At 39.9% G+C, this 18,116-nt stretch overlaps 1 protein-coding gene across 2 annotated transcripts in view; it reads left to right on the top strand.

The window, feature by feature from the left end:
• Nucleotides 1-18,116, top strand: part of LOC115785247 (speckle-type POZ protein-like) — a 101,184-nt gene that overhangs the window by 60,382 nt on the left and 22,686 nt on the right. For both annotated transcript variants that reach the window (XM_030736778.1, XM_030736779.1), the window contains exon 6: nucleotides 2,470-2,597. In XM_030736778.1, the coding sequence (XP_030592638.1) occupies nucleotides 2,470-2,597 (128 nt within the window). The remainder of the gene's footprint in view (nucleotides 1-2,469; nucleotides 2,598-18,116) is intronic.

Raw genomic sequence — 18,116 nt, 5'->3', positions numbered from 1 at the left:
TTTTTACATTTTAGACATTCTAAATAATCATCAAATACAGTTTTTTTCCTCTTGGGGTTCGATGATATTTTCATTAAAATGCCCTTATGTGTAGGTTGGAATTGGGACTCTCTCTTGCACATTACCTTAGCTTGTTCTAGCACTTTTAAGTAAAATGTTCCTTTTTGATAAAGCTTATAAATGGGCTGGATCAGGTGACCCTGAAAGCTCCCTTTCTTATCCTGGAATAGGCCTAGTCTGCTGGATGCGTCCCGTGATGCACATGATGCGGTGTTTCTTCTTTATTCACCTCTTTTTATACACCACTCTGCATTTAATCATTAGTTATTATTAATTCAGTTCAATTCAGTTTTATTTATATAGTGCCAAATATAGCACCAAATGGCAGGTAAATGTTTGTAAATGAGACCTGGTTCTCAAACACCTGGTAAAATAAAGGTTTAAAAAAAAATCACAAGTTGCCAAAAGGTGCTTTATGTTGTTAAGATAAAGACTCTACACTAATACAGAGAAAACCCCAACAATCAACCCCCTATATGGAAGCACTTAGTGACCGTGGCAAGGAAAAACTCTCTTTTAACAGAAAGAAACCTGTGGCAGAACCAGGGAGGGGCAGCCATCTGCCGTGGCCCTTTGGGGGTGATTATTAATCTCTGGCTCTCTTCCACAGTGTGTCTTTTGTCCTGTTGCCCGTCTCTCACCCCCAAGCAGTCACAGCGGATGGGTGTCCGTCCCTGAGCCTGGTTTTCTTCCTGTTAAAAGGGCCTTTTTCGTTGCCACGGTCACTAAGTGTGACTCCCTATTAGCAAGCACTTAGTGACCGTAGCAAGGAAAAACTGTCATTGTTGGGGTTTTCTCCATATTATTATAGGGTCTTTACCATACCATATAAAGTGCCTTGAGGCAACTTGTGTTCTGATTTGGTGCTGTATAAATAAAACTGAACATCTCTATAGCCAGTCATACAGAACTACCTTCAGTGACACAAAAAAACAAGGAAGGATAGCATGGTCTCCACTGAGCCTTCATCTCAGCATCATGGAGTGAGTCTGGGATTACATTGTACAAAGAGGAAGAAGACACTGAAGCAATCTAAAGGCACAGAAGATACTTTGAACAACCTTTCTTGCCAGTTATCTTGAAAAATTATGCATAAGTGTACCCATGAGAATTCATTGCAATTTGAAGGCAACGTGAGTTCTCATAACAAATATTAATAGAAGAAGGTAAAAAGTTTATGCTTTATTAAAATTAACAGTTCTCACTTCTGCTGCCTAAAAACAGTATGACAGATATACTGTAATGGGACTTTGGACACACTGCCTTTACCCTCTCTGTGTGACCAAGCATTGCACAGTTTCATCTGGTAATTTGCCAATTTGTTTATCCATATGTCCGTACTAAATTTTCTCCTTGTTCCTGCTTAGTGCCAACACAATTCAAGCATGGATGATTACATTTTTATTGTGTCTTATAGAGCATCCTTGGAAAGATCTTAATGGGAAAGAAATGACAAGGACTTGGCAAACAAACCGATTTCTATTGACTCTGATTGTAGCTTGTGGAGCTTTTTCCTGTGGAGTCATCTAATCCTTTACGGGCGCACAAAAACAGACATAAAACCTTAATTTATTATCTCATCATGTTGTATGGTTATGTCTGTCCTTGCAGGAATGGACAGTGATGTCTCCATGCACAAAAGGGGTTTGCCGCTTAAGCTCAGTAATCCCAGAACAGTGCTCAAGGAAGCATTTCCTTCTCATTAGCAAATGGTGAATGATGTAATTTCTCCAAAGAATGGTGTTGTATTCTTCCAACAGAGCTTCAGTTACTTGCAAAATTTATGTGTTAGTGACTGGCCTTATTCTATCTGCAATTAGCTTTAATTTGCTGTGATCTCTGTAGCCACCATAGTTCAAAGCCATGAATGTTTTGACCTTGTATGTGAGTATTTATGACTGTTAGGTGACTGTAGATAGCTGTGACCGCCTCCACAGTGTGACTGTTGTACACACAAGAACTCCACCACCTTTCCTGTGTCTTTGTAGTGCAACTGAGTGTTACAGAATCCTTCCTGCCACTGTTAGAGATAATTGGCACTCCATAAACACATGATAATTGGACTGCTTTGATCCCTGCAATTTCTCACTTCTTGGCCAAAGAGGCACAGCAGTTCTGTCTCATGTTTACCACTAGTCTTTATGTGGCAGCGAGAGGATAGAGAGAGTGAAACGAGAGTGAGAGAGAGAGAGAGAGAGATTCTGTTTTCTTCTGAAGTGTTAAAAGCTCCCTGCAGGCATTACTTCCTGCACCCAGCCTCTTTTGCCATTGTTTCTCCGCTGCTTATGGCCATGACTCATAACAAACTTTCTCTTTCGCACACACATTCACACGCAGTGCTTAATCATGTTGTGAAAGTCTCCAAATAATCTTGTTTCTCCTCGTTTGTCCGTGTGTTTTCTTTTCCAGAGAGCCAGAGGGCGTACCGTTTTGTCCAGGGGAAGGACTGGGGTTTCAAAAAGTTCATAAGGAGGGACTTCCTGTTGGACGAGGCCAACGGCCTGCTGCCTGATGACAAATTAACTCTTTTCTGTGAGGTAAGAGGTGGAACTGTTCGTTCTAACTAATGTTATTTGGTAAACTAATTTCACCGTGTCTTCATTTTTAAGCTCAAAATCTTTCCAGGAGAAATCCACAGTGTACAGACTGCACCTCTAAAGATGATAATCCTTATCATATTGTCACATCAAAATTGTTCATAAAATGGGATATTTCAACATTGCAGTCATACACAGACATCTAAGATTATCCACGTTCTGATGTTGAGCTGCATATATATTAGTTGAACTATTTGAATTAACACAGAATATATCATTTTAAATAACTCAAACCTAAAAATACTAAATCCTGCTTTTCTTGTTTGTTTTGGTGATCTTGCCTATAAGTGGTCACAACTATAATTCCTGTTTCACTCAGTTTTTATTTATCACTACCACTTATTCCGTGTCCCTCTTAGTTAATAATGTATGTTTTTATTGGTACTACATAGCCTCTGGGTTTCTCTCTTTCATCACTAACATACAAGCTGATTGTCATTCTGCCGGCATGGTGGCTTGGCTCCGATTCCTCTGATCCAAATCTGGCTGCTGCTCCTCATTGAAAATTCCCTTGTTGTTTTTCAGCTGTAACACAGGGGGCAGCAGAGGTCAACTGTCCTCTCTCTCGTTCCCCTCTGCTACTCGTAATGGAGCCAGGGAGCAGAGAAGAGGTTAAACTTTCCGGATATGTTAATGCCTTAGTTGTAATGCATGCACCCATAAATGTTTAAAAAGCATGGCAGTGGCTGTTTAAAACAATTCTAATTAACCCTGCGGGTATGGAGGGGAGCATGTCTTGAAGTTTTCCCTTTTTGTAGCAGTGCAGTGTGCAAGTCTGTTTAAAGTGTTTCCAAACTGGGCTTATCGACAGAGGGGTAGGAGGGGCAATTCTGCCTCTCCAGAGCCACGAGGGGGGTTTGTGTGTGTGTGTGTGTGTGCGTGTGGTACCGTGTGCGTATATTGTGTGTTTGGCGTGCCTCATTGGGACGTAATTTTGAGGATGAGACTGTTTGGTGGAGAGGATGAGCAGGAAGAGAGAGGGATTAGTTACCTTGAAGGGCCCTCTTTTACTAAATTCATCCACTCTCCTGAAAGGAAGGAGGTGGGGTTGCTGGTTCAAGTCCTCAGTGGCCATTTCCTCCCCCGTAAATATCTGTTGCACTGCGGTAATTAGCCAGCTCTGCTGATGAACAAGCAAGATGGGGCAAACCTAAATTCTATAGCAGATTTTATACACAAGGATAAACAACCAAAAAATTTGCTTAATAAATATAACAATTTTAACACAAGTCAAATTTAGGTAAATGGAAGATTGAGAGAATGGAAGTTTTCATCATCTCCTTGTGTAGCATAATAACAACAACCATTTTTTTTTAACTCAACATTTAGGAGAATGGCCCCAGATGACCCGAGTGGCATACAGAGTTTATTTTCTCAGAGAAAGTCAGAGATGTGATATATAGACAGGCAGCAGTGTTTTTAAAATCAATTCTGAAAGGAAAAAAAAAATACTGGAAGGCAGTGTGTTATTTGAAAAAGGGCAGTCTGGAAGTGGGGTGTTTTGTGCAGTAGTGATGAAATTGCCAATATTGAGGAGTGGTAGTATTTTTCACCAACATGTGTGAAGAATGGTTGGCAGAGTTAGTTACTGGGTGGGGTATAGTGGGCGGATGGTGGTAAGAAAGTGTGGACGGGTGTTTGAATCTCTTTTCCTGGTCTTTTTCCATGTGAAAGTGATGCCCAGTGTTTACTGTCAGAGACCTGGCTCCACTTTCGTCCAGATGGTCCCATCCTGCATCTGAGAGATCCCCATCGCCCCAGAGCCCAACTCGCTCCCTCTTCCCTCTTCTCTCATCTCTTTGCCTTCCTCTTTTCCCCCTCCATCTTATCTCTCATTCAGACCCAATCTCCTCCTCCTCCTTTCCCTTTTCCTTTCATGTCTTGCTGCCTCCCACTTGGAGCATCACAGTTTCTTACTTTTTCCCCACTCATTCTACCTTCACCTCTCCTTTGTGTCCCCTGTCTCTCCTGTTTGCTAAGCTTCTCTACTTTTACTTCCTTCCTCTATTCCCTCCTTCATCTCCCCTTTTTTAGTATTTGTAGTAGAGTGTCATAGAGGCAAAAAGGCCAGGAGAAGAAGCCAGATTGCTGTTGGTGGGGGGAACTGACTCAACCACTCCTCGTGACCCCCTGGTCTTTCTGCTCAGCTCAGTTGCCTCCAGAGACATTAGTAATTCAAATTTAACACAGAGATATCTGTCTATGTCTGTCTATATGTCATGTCAGAAAGTGCCTAGACAAAAGCTGATGCATTGTCTCTCTGTCTCTTCCTTTGTCTCCATCTCTTTGTCTTTCCATCCCTGCCAAACCACTGCAGACACCTGCAGGTATTTAATGAGGAGATAGCTCCCATTAAAGGTGCTGCGTTGGCTGTCAAAAGAGAGCATGAGGGACAAAGGGAGATAAAAAGGAGGGGAAGAAGGCACAGGGAGAAGAGATTGAAGGAAAAGCCTTCTCATGAGTGTGGGCACAATGGGTGGCATCAAGCCGCAGGGGTAAAGAACAGATAAAGATGAAAAATAAAAATGATAAAGGACAAAAACAAAAGGCCAAGATTAGATTTGGTATTTTTACCTTGATTTCTCTTCCTCCTTTAAAGAGACACTGAGGTAAGGGAGGTTAAACCCTCTCTCTCTCTTTACCTCACCTTTCTCTTCCCCTGTCAGCGCCACAGGTCACCTCTTTCTCTAAGGTCAACTCATTGCATATCCTATTGTTCATGCTACAGATAATGCAGATGCTTAAGATAAATTTTCAAGTACTACCAAATATACTTGAGAGGACCAGTGGTTCCTCAAAAGAATCTCAACAACTTTGGGCTGCTGTGATTTGCCTGCAGGCAGAGTTGTGTTGACTGACAATGTAAGAGTTAGTCAGAAAGTTTGTTTTGATTGACTAAAGGGAAAAGAAGGGGTTGTTTTTGGATAGCAGTAGTTTACAGTGAAACGTACCTGTCAATCATCATAAATTGGCCACTGAAAAGCAGAGGCACAGTGGTCCCCTTTTTACTCCATAAGAGCTAGAGTCAGAGAAATAATCCTCCTGCACAGATGTGGTTTATTTCACAGAAGAGGCTTTCTCCTCCTGCCCTGTCTGCTGTGGCTTTAGGGCCCTATTCCAGGAAGCATGTTCAACAAACTCTGAGTTTTAAAATAAACTCTTAGTTGATTAGTTGATCTGAGATTGGCAACTCTGAGTTTTGTCTTCCAGTAAGGTAGATCAGAGTAAGTTCAGTCAACTCTGAGTATGTTCATCCTGAGTTAAGCATGTGTGAGAGAGAAGAAAGCAAGTCATCATCAGTGGAGCGTCAGTACCAGGAAGGACACCATTGCAATGGGTAAATAAAGAGCAGAGTCTCCATTTTAATGGACTGAGGAATATGAATATGTGAGTGTGGTCCATAACATTTATTTTAAAAAACAGGAGGGGAGAAAATAGTCATTTTAATTAGCTTGGACCACTCTGTCATCATCATAGACAGTATAAAAGTTTGATACAAGATTTATAAATTTTTTATACTGCCTGTGGTAATCATTTACCCAACTTGAGTTTTCATTAGAAGATGAAATCCTGATTTTACATTAGATTTTTTTTAAATCTAATTATTCAGCTGTAAGCTGACAGAGACAACATATAGGTGAAACTGAATATAAAACAGAGAAACACTTAAGACAAAGTTTACTAAATGACCTGTGATATTAGTTATCCAGCTAGCAATAAACTCTGGGATGGATCCATGCTTAAGAGTTTTATGATATAAAACAGATTATACAGCTGTTTGACCATTTCATTTTTTAAAAATAATGTTAAATAAACATTTAATGGATTGTAACAACTTTTTCATAGAAGATTTCATTATTTCTGCCATTACTGTACTTTATAAAAAAATGCTTAATGAGATTTACAGAAAAACTATACTTTAATGTTCACCAGTTTAATGGTGTATAATATGATCTAATGTCAGCTTTCACTGACAAATAATGGTGCACTTGAAGCTATTGCAGAGATGTTTTACTTAGTTACTGTTAATAGTTAAGTCACAGTACTTGTTTCACAGGTATTACTTCCTGTTCCTGTTACAATGCACAGTGGTGTTTTGTGTAGCTTATCAATGTAGCTTGATTAATTATAAAAATTTAGATAACAACTTATTTCATACTGCAATTTTCATGTGCTTTATCCAAAGCACACTCTCTGCTGAATCACCTGTAATTTTAATTCATAGTCACATAATTCACTTATAGTCTTCAGGGATTCGCTAGCTTAGTGTAGCTATTAGCTTGGCTCTTAGGTGAGCCACTAACAGCATGGCTTCTTCTCCTGTCCCTCCTGCACTTGCCTGCTCAGTGTATAAAAATGTTTAGTTACTCCTCACCCTTCTTTAGAAATAATGATACTTGGAATAAATGTCACCTGTTTGCAGCTTTGGAGGCCAGGCTCAGTGAATTGGAAATCTAGCTTTAAAACCTTCAAAGCACTTTTGAAAATCCTACAGCGTGCTGGCTTCTGTATCTGTTGTAGGCAAAGGTAACTTAGTCCCCCAGCAGATTGGCCTGAGCAGCTGGGACATCTGGCTGGATGGGTGATGGTGAGGAGGGAGCATAGCCTTAAACAGAAGCCCCACTACTTCTTCCCCACTTGCTGACACACCTGCTAAGGAACCAACTCTAGTTATTGGTGACTCTCTTTTTTTGAGAAACATGAAGCCAGTGACACCAGCAACCATAATTGATTGTCTTCCAGGGGCCAAAGCAGGTACTGTAGAAGGAAATCTGAAACTGCTGGCTAAGGAGAAAAATAAATTTCGTAACATAATAATCCACATTGGCAGTAATGACACCCAGTTATGTCAATTGAAGGTCACTAAAGATGATATTGAGTCGGTGTGTAACTTTGCCAAAACAATGTTGGACTCTGTAGTTTTCTCTGGGCTCCTCCCCAATTTGGCTGTCTGAGTGCTGTCCAAAAAAGGACTTTATAGATAATTGGGAAACTTTCCAGGGAAAACCTGGTCTTGTTAGGAGGATGGGAATCATCCCAGTTTGGATGGAGCGCCATCAACAAGTCATCAGTCAGCAAAAGACAATTTAAGCATAAAAATTCACAAAGAAAGAACAATATATCATCTGCATCTGCACCAAAGAGGAAAACAGTTAAATATGGACTAAATATGTTAAAGTCCCTGTTAGTAAATGATTTAATAATTGATCAACACATTGATTTATTCTGCCTTACAGAGACCTGGTTACAGCAGGATGAATGTTAATTTAAATGAATCAACACCCCCGAGTCATACTATCAGAATCCTCAAAGCACAGGCCGAGGAGGAGGAGTAGCAGCATTCAGTTAATTCATTTGAAAGCCTGAATCTTAGCCTTGTCCATCCTAATTGGAAAACTCAAAAACAGGTTTTATTTGTTATTTATCCACCTGGCCCTTACTCAGAGTTTTTATCTGACATCATCAACACTGCATTTAATCTTATTTGACTGAATTGGTTTCTCTTAAAATGTAAATGACCTCACCCACCACTTTAATCACACTCTAGGTCTTGTTCTGACATATGGCACAGAAACTGAACAGCATTTCCTGAAAACCCTCTGTTGTCTGATCATTTCTTAACAACATTTAAATTTACAATAATGGATTACGCAGCAGTGGGGAATACATTTAATTACAGTAGATGTCTTTTGGAAAGTGCTGTAACAAGTTTAAGTATCTTCATCAGTGCCTGGTACCAACAGAGTGCAGAGTAGCTACTTAAACTCTACTCCCACAGAGGTTAGCTATCTCATTAGTAGTGTTACATCCCCACTGCATACACCTCCCTGGTGTAATTCACAAATGTGCAGAGTAAAGTAGATAACCCATAAGCTGGAGAGGAAATGGCATCTTGCTAATTTAGAAGATCTTGATTTAACCTGGAAAAAGTTTGTTGCTCTATTAAAAAAAAAAAAGCCCTCCATAAGTCCTTCACTGATTGAAGAAAATAAGAACAACCTTAGGGTTCTTTTCAGCACTGTAGCCAGCCTGACAAAGAGTCAGAGCTCTGTTGAGCTGAGTATTCCTTTAACCTTAACTAGTAATGACTTCATGGATTTTTCCACAAATAAAATTTTAACTATCTCATAACCATCTCAAAGATGTATCTTTGTGTACAGCTGTTTTCAGTACAGCTATTTATTTAGACTCTTTCTCTCCGAATGAACTTTTTGAGTTAACTTCAGTAGTTACTTCCTCCAAGCCATCAATGTGTCTATTAGACCCCACTCCCATAAGACTGCTCAAAAAAGTCCTACATTAATTAATGCTTCAAACTTAAATGTGACCAAGCTATCTCTATTAATGTACCACAGGTCTTTAAGGTGGCAGTAAATAAACCATTACTTAAAAAGCCATCACTTGACCCAGCTGTTTTAGCTAATGATAGGCCAATCTTCAACCTTCCTTTTCTCTCAAAAATCCCTGAAAGAGTAGTTGTAAAACAGCTAACTGATCATCTGCAGAGGAATGGTTTATTTGAAGTGTTTCAGTCAGGTTTTAGAATTCATCCCAGTACAGAATCAGCATTAGTGAAGGTTACAAATGATCGTATGGCCTCTGACAGTGGACTCATCTCTGTGCTTGTCCTGCTAGACCTCAATGCAGTGTTCGATACTGTTGACCATAATATCTTATTTCAGATATTAGAGCATGCATAGGTATTAAAGGTACTGTGCTGCAGTGGTTTGAATCATATTTATCTAATAGACTCCAATTTGTTCCTGTAAATGGGGAGTCTTTGTCACACACTAAGGTTAATTATGGAGTTCCATGCCAGAGCCAATTTTATTTACATTATACATGCTTTCCTTAGGCAGAATTATTAGAAAGGATAGCATACATTTTTACTGCTATGCAGATGATACCTAGCTTTATCTAGCCATGAAGCCACACACTAATTAGTTAAACTGCAGGAATGTCTTACAGACATTAATATCTGGATGACCTCTAATTCAGACTGCAGGCTTACCTGTGGTTCCTAGGGTGTTTAAAAGTAGAATTGGAGGCAGAGCTATCAGCTTTTAGGCACCTCTTCAGTGGAACCAGCTCCCAGTTTGGATTTGGGAGATAGACACCTTCTCTACTTTTAGGATTAGGCTTCAAACTTTCCTTTTTGATCAAGTTTATAGTTAGGGCTGGATCAGGTGACTCTGAACCCTCCTCTAGTTACACTACAATATACCTAGGCTTCCCATGATGCACTGATTGTTTCTTCTTCACTCACCTCTTTTCACTCTCTGTGTTTATACACCACTCTGCATTTAATCATTAGTCATTTTTAATCTCTGGCTCTCTTCCACAGTGTGCCTTTTGTCCTGTCTCCCTCCCCTCACCCCCAGTACCCTCTGGCAGATGACTGCCCGTCCCTGGGCCTGGTTCTGCTGGAGGTTTCTTCCTTTTAAAAGGGAGTTTTTCCTTCCCACTGTCGCCAAGTATTTGATTGTCTGATTGTTGGGGATTTCTCTGTATTGTTGTAGGGTCTTTACCTTACAATATAAAGCAACCTTGAAGCAACTGTTTTTGTGAGTTGGTGCTATATAAATAAAACAGAATTGAATTTGAATTGAATTGAACTCAAAAGGTGCAGTGCAGCCTCGTGTTCACTCAGATATTCACATAATCTCCAAGATTCCAACTTTGACATTTTTCTATCAGTGTGATCAGTTACCACATGACAAATGATTGTCCATTAAACAGTGTATTATATGTCTAAAGCTTTATACAGATAAGTTTAATTTAAATAGTGATTCCAGAGACATACAGTGTTTCTAGCATAGGGAAACTGGCAGACAGCCTGACAGCTGCATTACTGTTGACAGAGTGACAGAGTTAGAAGGATATAAATTTTATTCTGAGCTGATAATAAATCTAATGTAATCGTTGTCCATCCTTCAAAAAATAATGAATTAACGTCTAACTGGGATTTAAGGGTTTCCAAAAATGTAAACTTCCGCTCTGAGGTTTGACGGCAACTTTATGATTGAGGAAATGAAACCAAGTGTCAGTCACATGGTTCATATACAGCGGGAGGAGAGGAGCCAAAGTGATAGTTTGCTGAAGAAAACCTATCAGCGAGCAGGTTCACAGAGTCTATTACCTTAGTAACTGATTCAGAGTTTTAAGTTAACTCTCTGGAACAGAAAACCCAGAGTTTCCACCATCTCAAGGTTAATAAACTCAGAGTTGTTGCCTAAAACTGGTTCCTGGAATAGAGCCAGGACCAAAATATAGGATAAACCGCAATACCCTCTGTGTCCACAATGCGGATGCTGTACGTTAGCTCTGTTTTTTTCATTAAAAAGCAGTGTTTTGTCTTCCTTGACCTTAGATGAAGATGAGCCAACATGTATTGATGCTAATCATTCAATAAAATTTAAGTTTATAATTGTTGGCACTGTCCACTTGGTGCCACAAGGTGGTCAGTCACAAGATGGCAAAAAAAGTCACGAGTTAGCTGCTTAGGAGAAGTATTTTTTTTGTGGTACACACACAGTTTTTGTTGTTGCCAACTCTGTGGTCAAAATATAAAATTTTGAAAAATAAGATTCGAGTGTGAAAGCCAAACTGGAACCTATTGATTCTTTTTTTCATCCACAATCAGGGTATGTATTTTGTCCCAACAACAATCACTTCAATTCACTGGAGAGTATGCAGAGGGAAAATGACTGTTGATAAAGACAGGATTGGCATTGATTTTATTTTCCATTCAAGTTCCAACCACTTGCAAACTTGAGAAGTATTTCATATTTGGCTGCTGTTTGATTTAGACATAAATTATCTCAGAAGGTGGAGATGAAGTTTTCAGGGTCTGTAAACAACAATGGGAAGTGCCACAGAGAAACAGGAAAAAAAGTTTGTTTAATAAGTTAGATCATTTTTATATACAGCAGTGTGACATATTTAAGACTGAAAGAAATTATGTATGGGGTGGGTTTAATTACAAGAAGAATTTAAATGATAAATCTTGGCTGCTTAGTAAATATAGCATAGAACAAAGCTGTAGAGAGATAAGAAGAGAAAAGGAGTTGATGAAGAGTGTACCCAAACCATACTGTTTGATCAGGAAGAGGAAAATTAACTTAGTGAAAAAGGCCATGACCAGAGTTTTTGGAAATTTAGACAGTTTTTCCAAATGAAATCCAAAAACACCCTTCCTAATATGACAGTACAGTGCTACCAGGGTCCTCAAGCTAATGGTGAAGATGGGTCATGTGTAGTGTTGCATGTTGGGTAGAGTATCTTACACACATTTATTCATGGGAACCAAAGATTAATATGTTTCACCAAATGTTTACTATAAAAATGACAATTTCAGTTTATTTCACCCTGATGTACATCCCTTTACTGTGGTTATTGTGGCTGTGGACCATTTTAACTTTGCAGATTTAATCTGGATTGTGAGTGTTTGTGAGTGATTGTGATAAATGGCTGCCTGGGAACAGAAATCTTGATTAGTATGGCAAGTTTGGTTAAGTCAATAGAACATATTACCCTGATAACTAATATTTACCTGATGTGTATCCTGATGGGTAGGAGAACCAATTTTTAGCTTAATGGGTGAACATTTTGACTACAAGAATGTTTCTTTTCTGTGGTTTCTCCTAAGGGTGGTCCAGCTAAGAGTCCCCAGGCCTCCTGAGAGCCTTTTAAAGGTTCCAGGGGATTGAATAACTATATCTGTTTTTATTGTAGATATAGGCTGTAAGCCAAGTTGAGAAATATCATATGTAATAGTTGTTGTTATCACTATAGTATTGATGGTAATGCTAATATCGATTGTCAGATAAGCTGTGTGTTTTATTAGTTTAGTATGCAACCCCAGATGATGGTATGGCTTGGGGGTTAGTTAGCAGCAGTCTATAAAAGGCTGCCAGTTAACATCAGAGTCTGTTGCGGGAACCCAGTCCCACGATTGGGCTACATCGTTTTGTCGATGAATAAACACCTGGTGGGTCGGCACCTCATCTCTGCCTCAAGCATTCTATTTTAATCCAGCTGCTTCCGGCCATCCTAAGATACGTAGAGATTTGGGGAATGACAAGTTGGCTAACCCTAACATTCATTTGCACACAGCACTTGGCTTAGATGCTAGAGTTTGACTTATACTGTGGTCATTGTGCCAGTCTTTACTTTATGGTGAGGAAACATGCTATCTAAATGCAATGGGGGCTTAACCCATGGATCTTTAACAGGACGATAGATTGATTAAGTTTGACGGTTGGCCGTATTATTGGCAGAAAGACAATAGGACAGCCTGAAAAACAAAGCATCAGAGGAAGCTGCACTGTTTCTGTGCTCACTCTTCTGCTTCCAAGTTAGAAGGAAAACATTGCAGAGTAGGAATGACAATCAGTCTGGGACCTGATGAGGCCAGACTTGGAAAATCTTAGTGTTCATGAATGATTGAGACCCTACTAATGAATCAGCAGCTTTGATAAATACTCTGAAGATAGTGTCTGACTTGATTGACCGAACAGTCAGTTCTCCGTATGGTTGGCAATAGTACAACATAGTGGTGCAAAGTTTATATTTTTTCATATTACAAACAACAGCCCAAGCCAAACTTAAAAGAAAAAAAAAAAAAAGCCAGAGAGCAACTAATGGCTTACAAATAGAAATGTAATGAGCTGCATATGATTTCTCACAGTTAGCCAGTTCCAGTCATAAGTTTACCCAGTGAAAAGGCTCTTTTCTAATGTAACCTTGCAGAAATGAACCATTTTTTTCTGGTTTGTTACTACCTGTCCAGTGCATAGATTTTTCATGATTGAGAATCCTTTCTTAACATGACATTTAAAACCACAACATTCCCAGCATTAATGGGAAAGGCATTCCAGCAAAAGGACAAAAGATTAGAAGCAGGAAAAACACCCTAAGCTGAAATTATTTTTCACCTTCAAAAGTTAAGTGTATTATAACAATGAGACAAAACGCACAAAATTATACAGGCAACTTTGCACAAATTGTCATGCACTTCTTTGGGAGACATAAATAGTTCATATGTGAGGATCAGCATTTATATATGTACATTGGATCATGGTCCTTTTTTTTTTTTTTTTTCCTCTTGATAACTTTATCTGCTGCACAATAGCAATCTGATGTGCTTTATAATGATGCTAGATTTTTAGAAGTCCTTTCTTCAAGGCTCCTCCAGTACAACCCTCCTAGGGTGGGTGAATAAATGAGTGGGGTGCTGATGTTCAGCTGTTTCCTCCTCTTCCTCATGGTGTTAGTGCGGTTTGCCTCTCCCATCGGTGGGTAAGCACTTTGCCGGGTGACAGCACCCATCCTTCACAGGGCCCTGCCATATGCTGTGCTGCTGTCAGAGGAGACGACTGCAGATGCTCCAGCTGCTCTCTCCCTGCGCACTGAACAAGACGCGCATACACGCATACTCACACACACACACACACACACATAAGCAGCACTTGGTTCAGGATAAAGAGGCAGCGGTGGGAGACACAAGGAGGAAGGGGCGTGGGAGAAAGGATGCACATAAAGAATTTTTTTTTTTTTGTTAGGCAAAAGGGGAAGGCAGAAACAATCTTTCATTTATGGGGAATGAGGTGAAATTTGAGTTGGTAAAAGGGGTAACATGATTTGGATTTAATCAAAGACAGATATGTATAAGTGCTGATTGAAGGTGAGATATCTGAGCAAACAGTGCAAGCTTTACAACCACGGTTTATGCACCCCCCAAAACACCTCCACCCCGTCTTGCAATGTGACTTGAGCCACAGTGGATCCTTTAATAGATACTGCCTTTGCAATGCTTTTGCAAGGACAGAACATAAATATTCTTTTATTTCCCATCAAAAGCACTTTGCTTCTCCCAGACTAAAAACTGCAAAAATTGAACAAACAGGCAACTTTTGCCTGCTTATTTTCTTTGTCCAAACATTTCCTTCAAGCATCTAAGATCGGGCATCAGAGTCTCAAAGCTATCACTCTGTTGTCTGTGATCTTCCAGCAGAGAAAACAAAGCTACTTAAAAGGAGACCCAAATGGCTGGTGCTCATAGACGGCAAGCAGAGGCTCATGCTCGCTGCCAGTGGTGATACTGAGAATGTGTTGATTTTGTGTGTGTGTGTGTGTGCGTAGGGGAACTCTGTGTCTGAGTGTGTGCGCATGTATTTGTAAGAACAAAGTTGGCTGGGCTCAACACTTGGCTGTGAATCGGGACCTGGGCCATGATACTCGTTCAGCCGCTTGACTTCAAATCATGCATGAAATATGCTTGTGTCTGTGTAGTTTCACCACAATACCTCTGTGTCAGTGGTAGGTCAGCATGTCAGTCTATGAGCCGAGTCACAGAAATTCACACAGCTGAGTCCCTGCACACATCTGCTAAAGTGACCACTGTAAGACCAAGATGGGTATCTTCAGTCAAATTTTTTTGAAAAATCTTAACTTTCTAGAGTGATCCTGGCCAGAAGTGGAAAAGAACTATTGTTGTGTTTAGACAAAAACTAATTATACTTATGTTGGATTAAAGGACTTGTGAATAATCCATCTTTCCCCATCATGCCATGAGAAACAGCACTCTCATTTCATGCTACACCTGGTAAAGTAAGTTTCCCAATTTTTCCACTTCAAATGTGGTAAAGAGAAGTTTCCAGCAAATTTTTGCAATATGTAAAAATAAACCACCCCCCCCCCAAAAAAAAAAAAAAACAAAAAACAAAAAAACAAAAACAAAAAACAAAAAACAAAACCCAAATGCATTGTTGTCTTGTTATCATGTTTTTGATGAAAAATAGCCTGGAGCTTTAAGTGGAACCATTGTGTCTTTTTTGTGTGTGCGTGCGTGCGTGTGTGCATACGTGCGTCCTATACACTCTCACCAGCCACTGTTTGAGCTGCTGGGTTGGACTCCCTTTTCCCTTCAGGACTGCCTTAAGTCTTTGTGGCGTGGGTGCAAGAAGGTGCTGGAAACATTCCTCAGAGATTTTGGTTCTTATTGACATGATAGCATCACTCAGTTGCTGCAGATTTGTAAGCTGCACATCCATGATGTGAACCTGCTGTTCCACCACATCCCAAAGGTGCTCTGTTGGATTGAGATTTGATGACTGTGGAGGCCCTTTGAGTACAGTGAACTTATTGTCATGTTCGAGAAACCACTTTGAGATGATTTGAGCTTTGTGACGTGGCATTCTATCTTGTTGAAACCAGTCTTCAGAAGATGCATACACTGTGGTCAAAAAGGAATGGACATAGTCAGATAGGATGTGGCATTTAAATGATGCTTAGTTGGGACTAATGGGCCCAAAGTGTGCCCAGACAATTACACAATGAGCAGAAGCCTGAACCATTAATAAAAGGCAAGATGGAGCCATATTTTCATGTTGTTTATGCCAGATTCTAACCATCTGAAAGCAGAAATCGAGACTCATCAGACCAGGCAACGTTGTTCCAATCGCCTCAGTTACCTTCACTTAGCTGGCAGGACTGGCACTCGGTGTGGTCTTCTGCTGCTGTAGCTCATCTCCTTCAAGGTTTGACATGTTGTGTATTCAGAAATGCTCTACCTTGGTGGTAAAAAGTGGTTATTTGATTTACTGTTGTCTTCCTATCAGCTCAAAGCAGTCTGGCCATTCTCCTCTGACTCTGGCATCAGCAAAGCATTTTCACCCAGAGAGCTGCCGCTCACTGAATATTTCCTCTTTTTTGGACCATTCTTTGTAAACTCTAGAGCTGGTTGTGCAGAAAATCCTAGTAGATCAGCAATTTCTGAAATACTCAGACCAGCCAGTCTGGTACAGTACCAACAAGCATGCCACTTTCTTCCTCATTCTGATACTCGGTCTGAACTTCAACAGGTTGTCTTGACCAAGTCTGCAGGCGTAAATGCTTTGAGTTGGAACAGTGTGACTGGCTGATTAGATATTTGTGTTAATGAGCAGTTGAACAGGTGCACCTAATGAAGTCGCCAGTGTATGCATATACTCATGTTAAGCATGGGCAAAAAAAAAGCAAATATTGATGTCAATACACTTCCCCTGTTAGCCAAAAGCTCCAAACACTTAGTTTGTGACAGTCTTTTCTAATATTGGTTATATAGAGTGTCAGTGAGAGGAGACATATCCCTAACATGGCTGTCTCAGGCACAGCGCTCTGGCTGTCAGCACAGTAGCCCCACCCAGGTGCTGTTCTTTTATTTGTGAAGGGCAACTGAATCAGAAGAAAGTTGTCTTAAAAGGAGGGTGGGGAAGGAAATGAAATGGCTTGTTTCAGGCAGGGGATGTACTGAGAGGCTGCACCAAGCCTTGGTATAAAATACATAAGGGATATTTTGAACTATGAATCATGTAAAGCTCCTCTTATAGTCCCAAGAATAAAGTTGTATCAAATACAGCTGTAGTTTTTGATAAGTTTTTCATTGTTATGCAGCACACTTCTTTGTCTGCTTGGGCTTGGTGTCTGTAGCTGCTCAGACTAGTCAGCCAGTAGTTAGTAGTTAGTTCTTTTATTCTTAAGTTTTCTGCAAACAGACCAGAAATAAAATTAATTAGGTTTTGCTCACCAAAGGGAAGACTGAGCAAACACTGGAAATATAAGAGCTTCCATTAAATCCTTATGGGTTGAATAAGAAGGTCGAAAAACAATGATCAGCTGGGAGGAAGTGAATAGCCTTTAATTAAAGAAGGTGGTGGTTTTAGCTGTCGCCTTCCTGTGAACAGTGTTTATTTTTGACTTTTGTTTAATAGGTCTGGGATTTCGGGTTATGTTTGTTTAATAGTGTCAAGACCAAATCAGATTCCTCCATTATTCTCAGGTTTAATCAGTTCCATCACCTGTTCCAGCTGCCAGAGGGCCACTAAGTCTGACTCCTGTATTAGACTGTCTCCAAACTCAAACATCCTGTCATTGCACTTTGTGTTTTTGAGTTTTGTGAGCAATAAAATCTAAAAGTAGGCACAGGGAATGAGTAAGAGAGCTGCAGAGTGAGTCTGTGACACCAAGCCTGTTTACTCTGGCTGGCTGGAGAGGGGAGAGCGAGTCATGCATTATAAAAAGATAGTGATGAATTTTATGCTTAGGGGTTCAAATGGCAATTTCAAAGATCACAGATCTATAAAGATTTTGTTGATAAAATGAGTAGGTGTACATGATGTGTGTATTTATGTGGTTTACTGAGAATACTGGAATTACAGGCACTTTATCAGTTTTATTTCTCAGGCAGCACACACTGACCTTGTTGTTGTGTCTTAAAAGTCTATTACAAAATACACATACAGTAATGTGCAATATTTTCCTCTGACATTCAGGTTCAGTTGCAATCAAATTAAATCCATTAAATATCTGAATAACAGATAATGAAGTTCTGAAGTACTGTATGGCACGATGACACCATACTGTTTTACTGCACAATCTGTGCTTTCCCTTTCACTAACCTGTAATGCATTTGTAAGG

This window comes from Archocentrus centrarchus, chromosome 8 (genome assembly GCF_007364275.1).
Source record: "Archocentrus centrarchus isolate MPI-CPG fArcCen1 chromosome 8, fArcCen1, whole genome shotgun sequence".
Taxonomy (NCBI): domain Eukaryota; kingdom Metazoa; phylum Chordata; class Actinopteri; order Cichliformes; family Cichlidae; genus Archocentrus; species Archocentrus centrarchus.
Note: the sequence above shows the minus strand (reverse complement) of the source record. Positions and strands in the feature narration are given on the sequence as shown.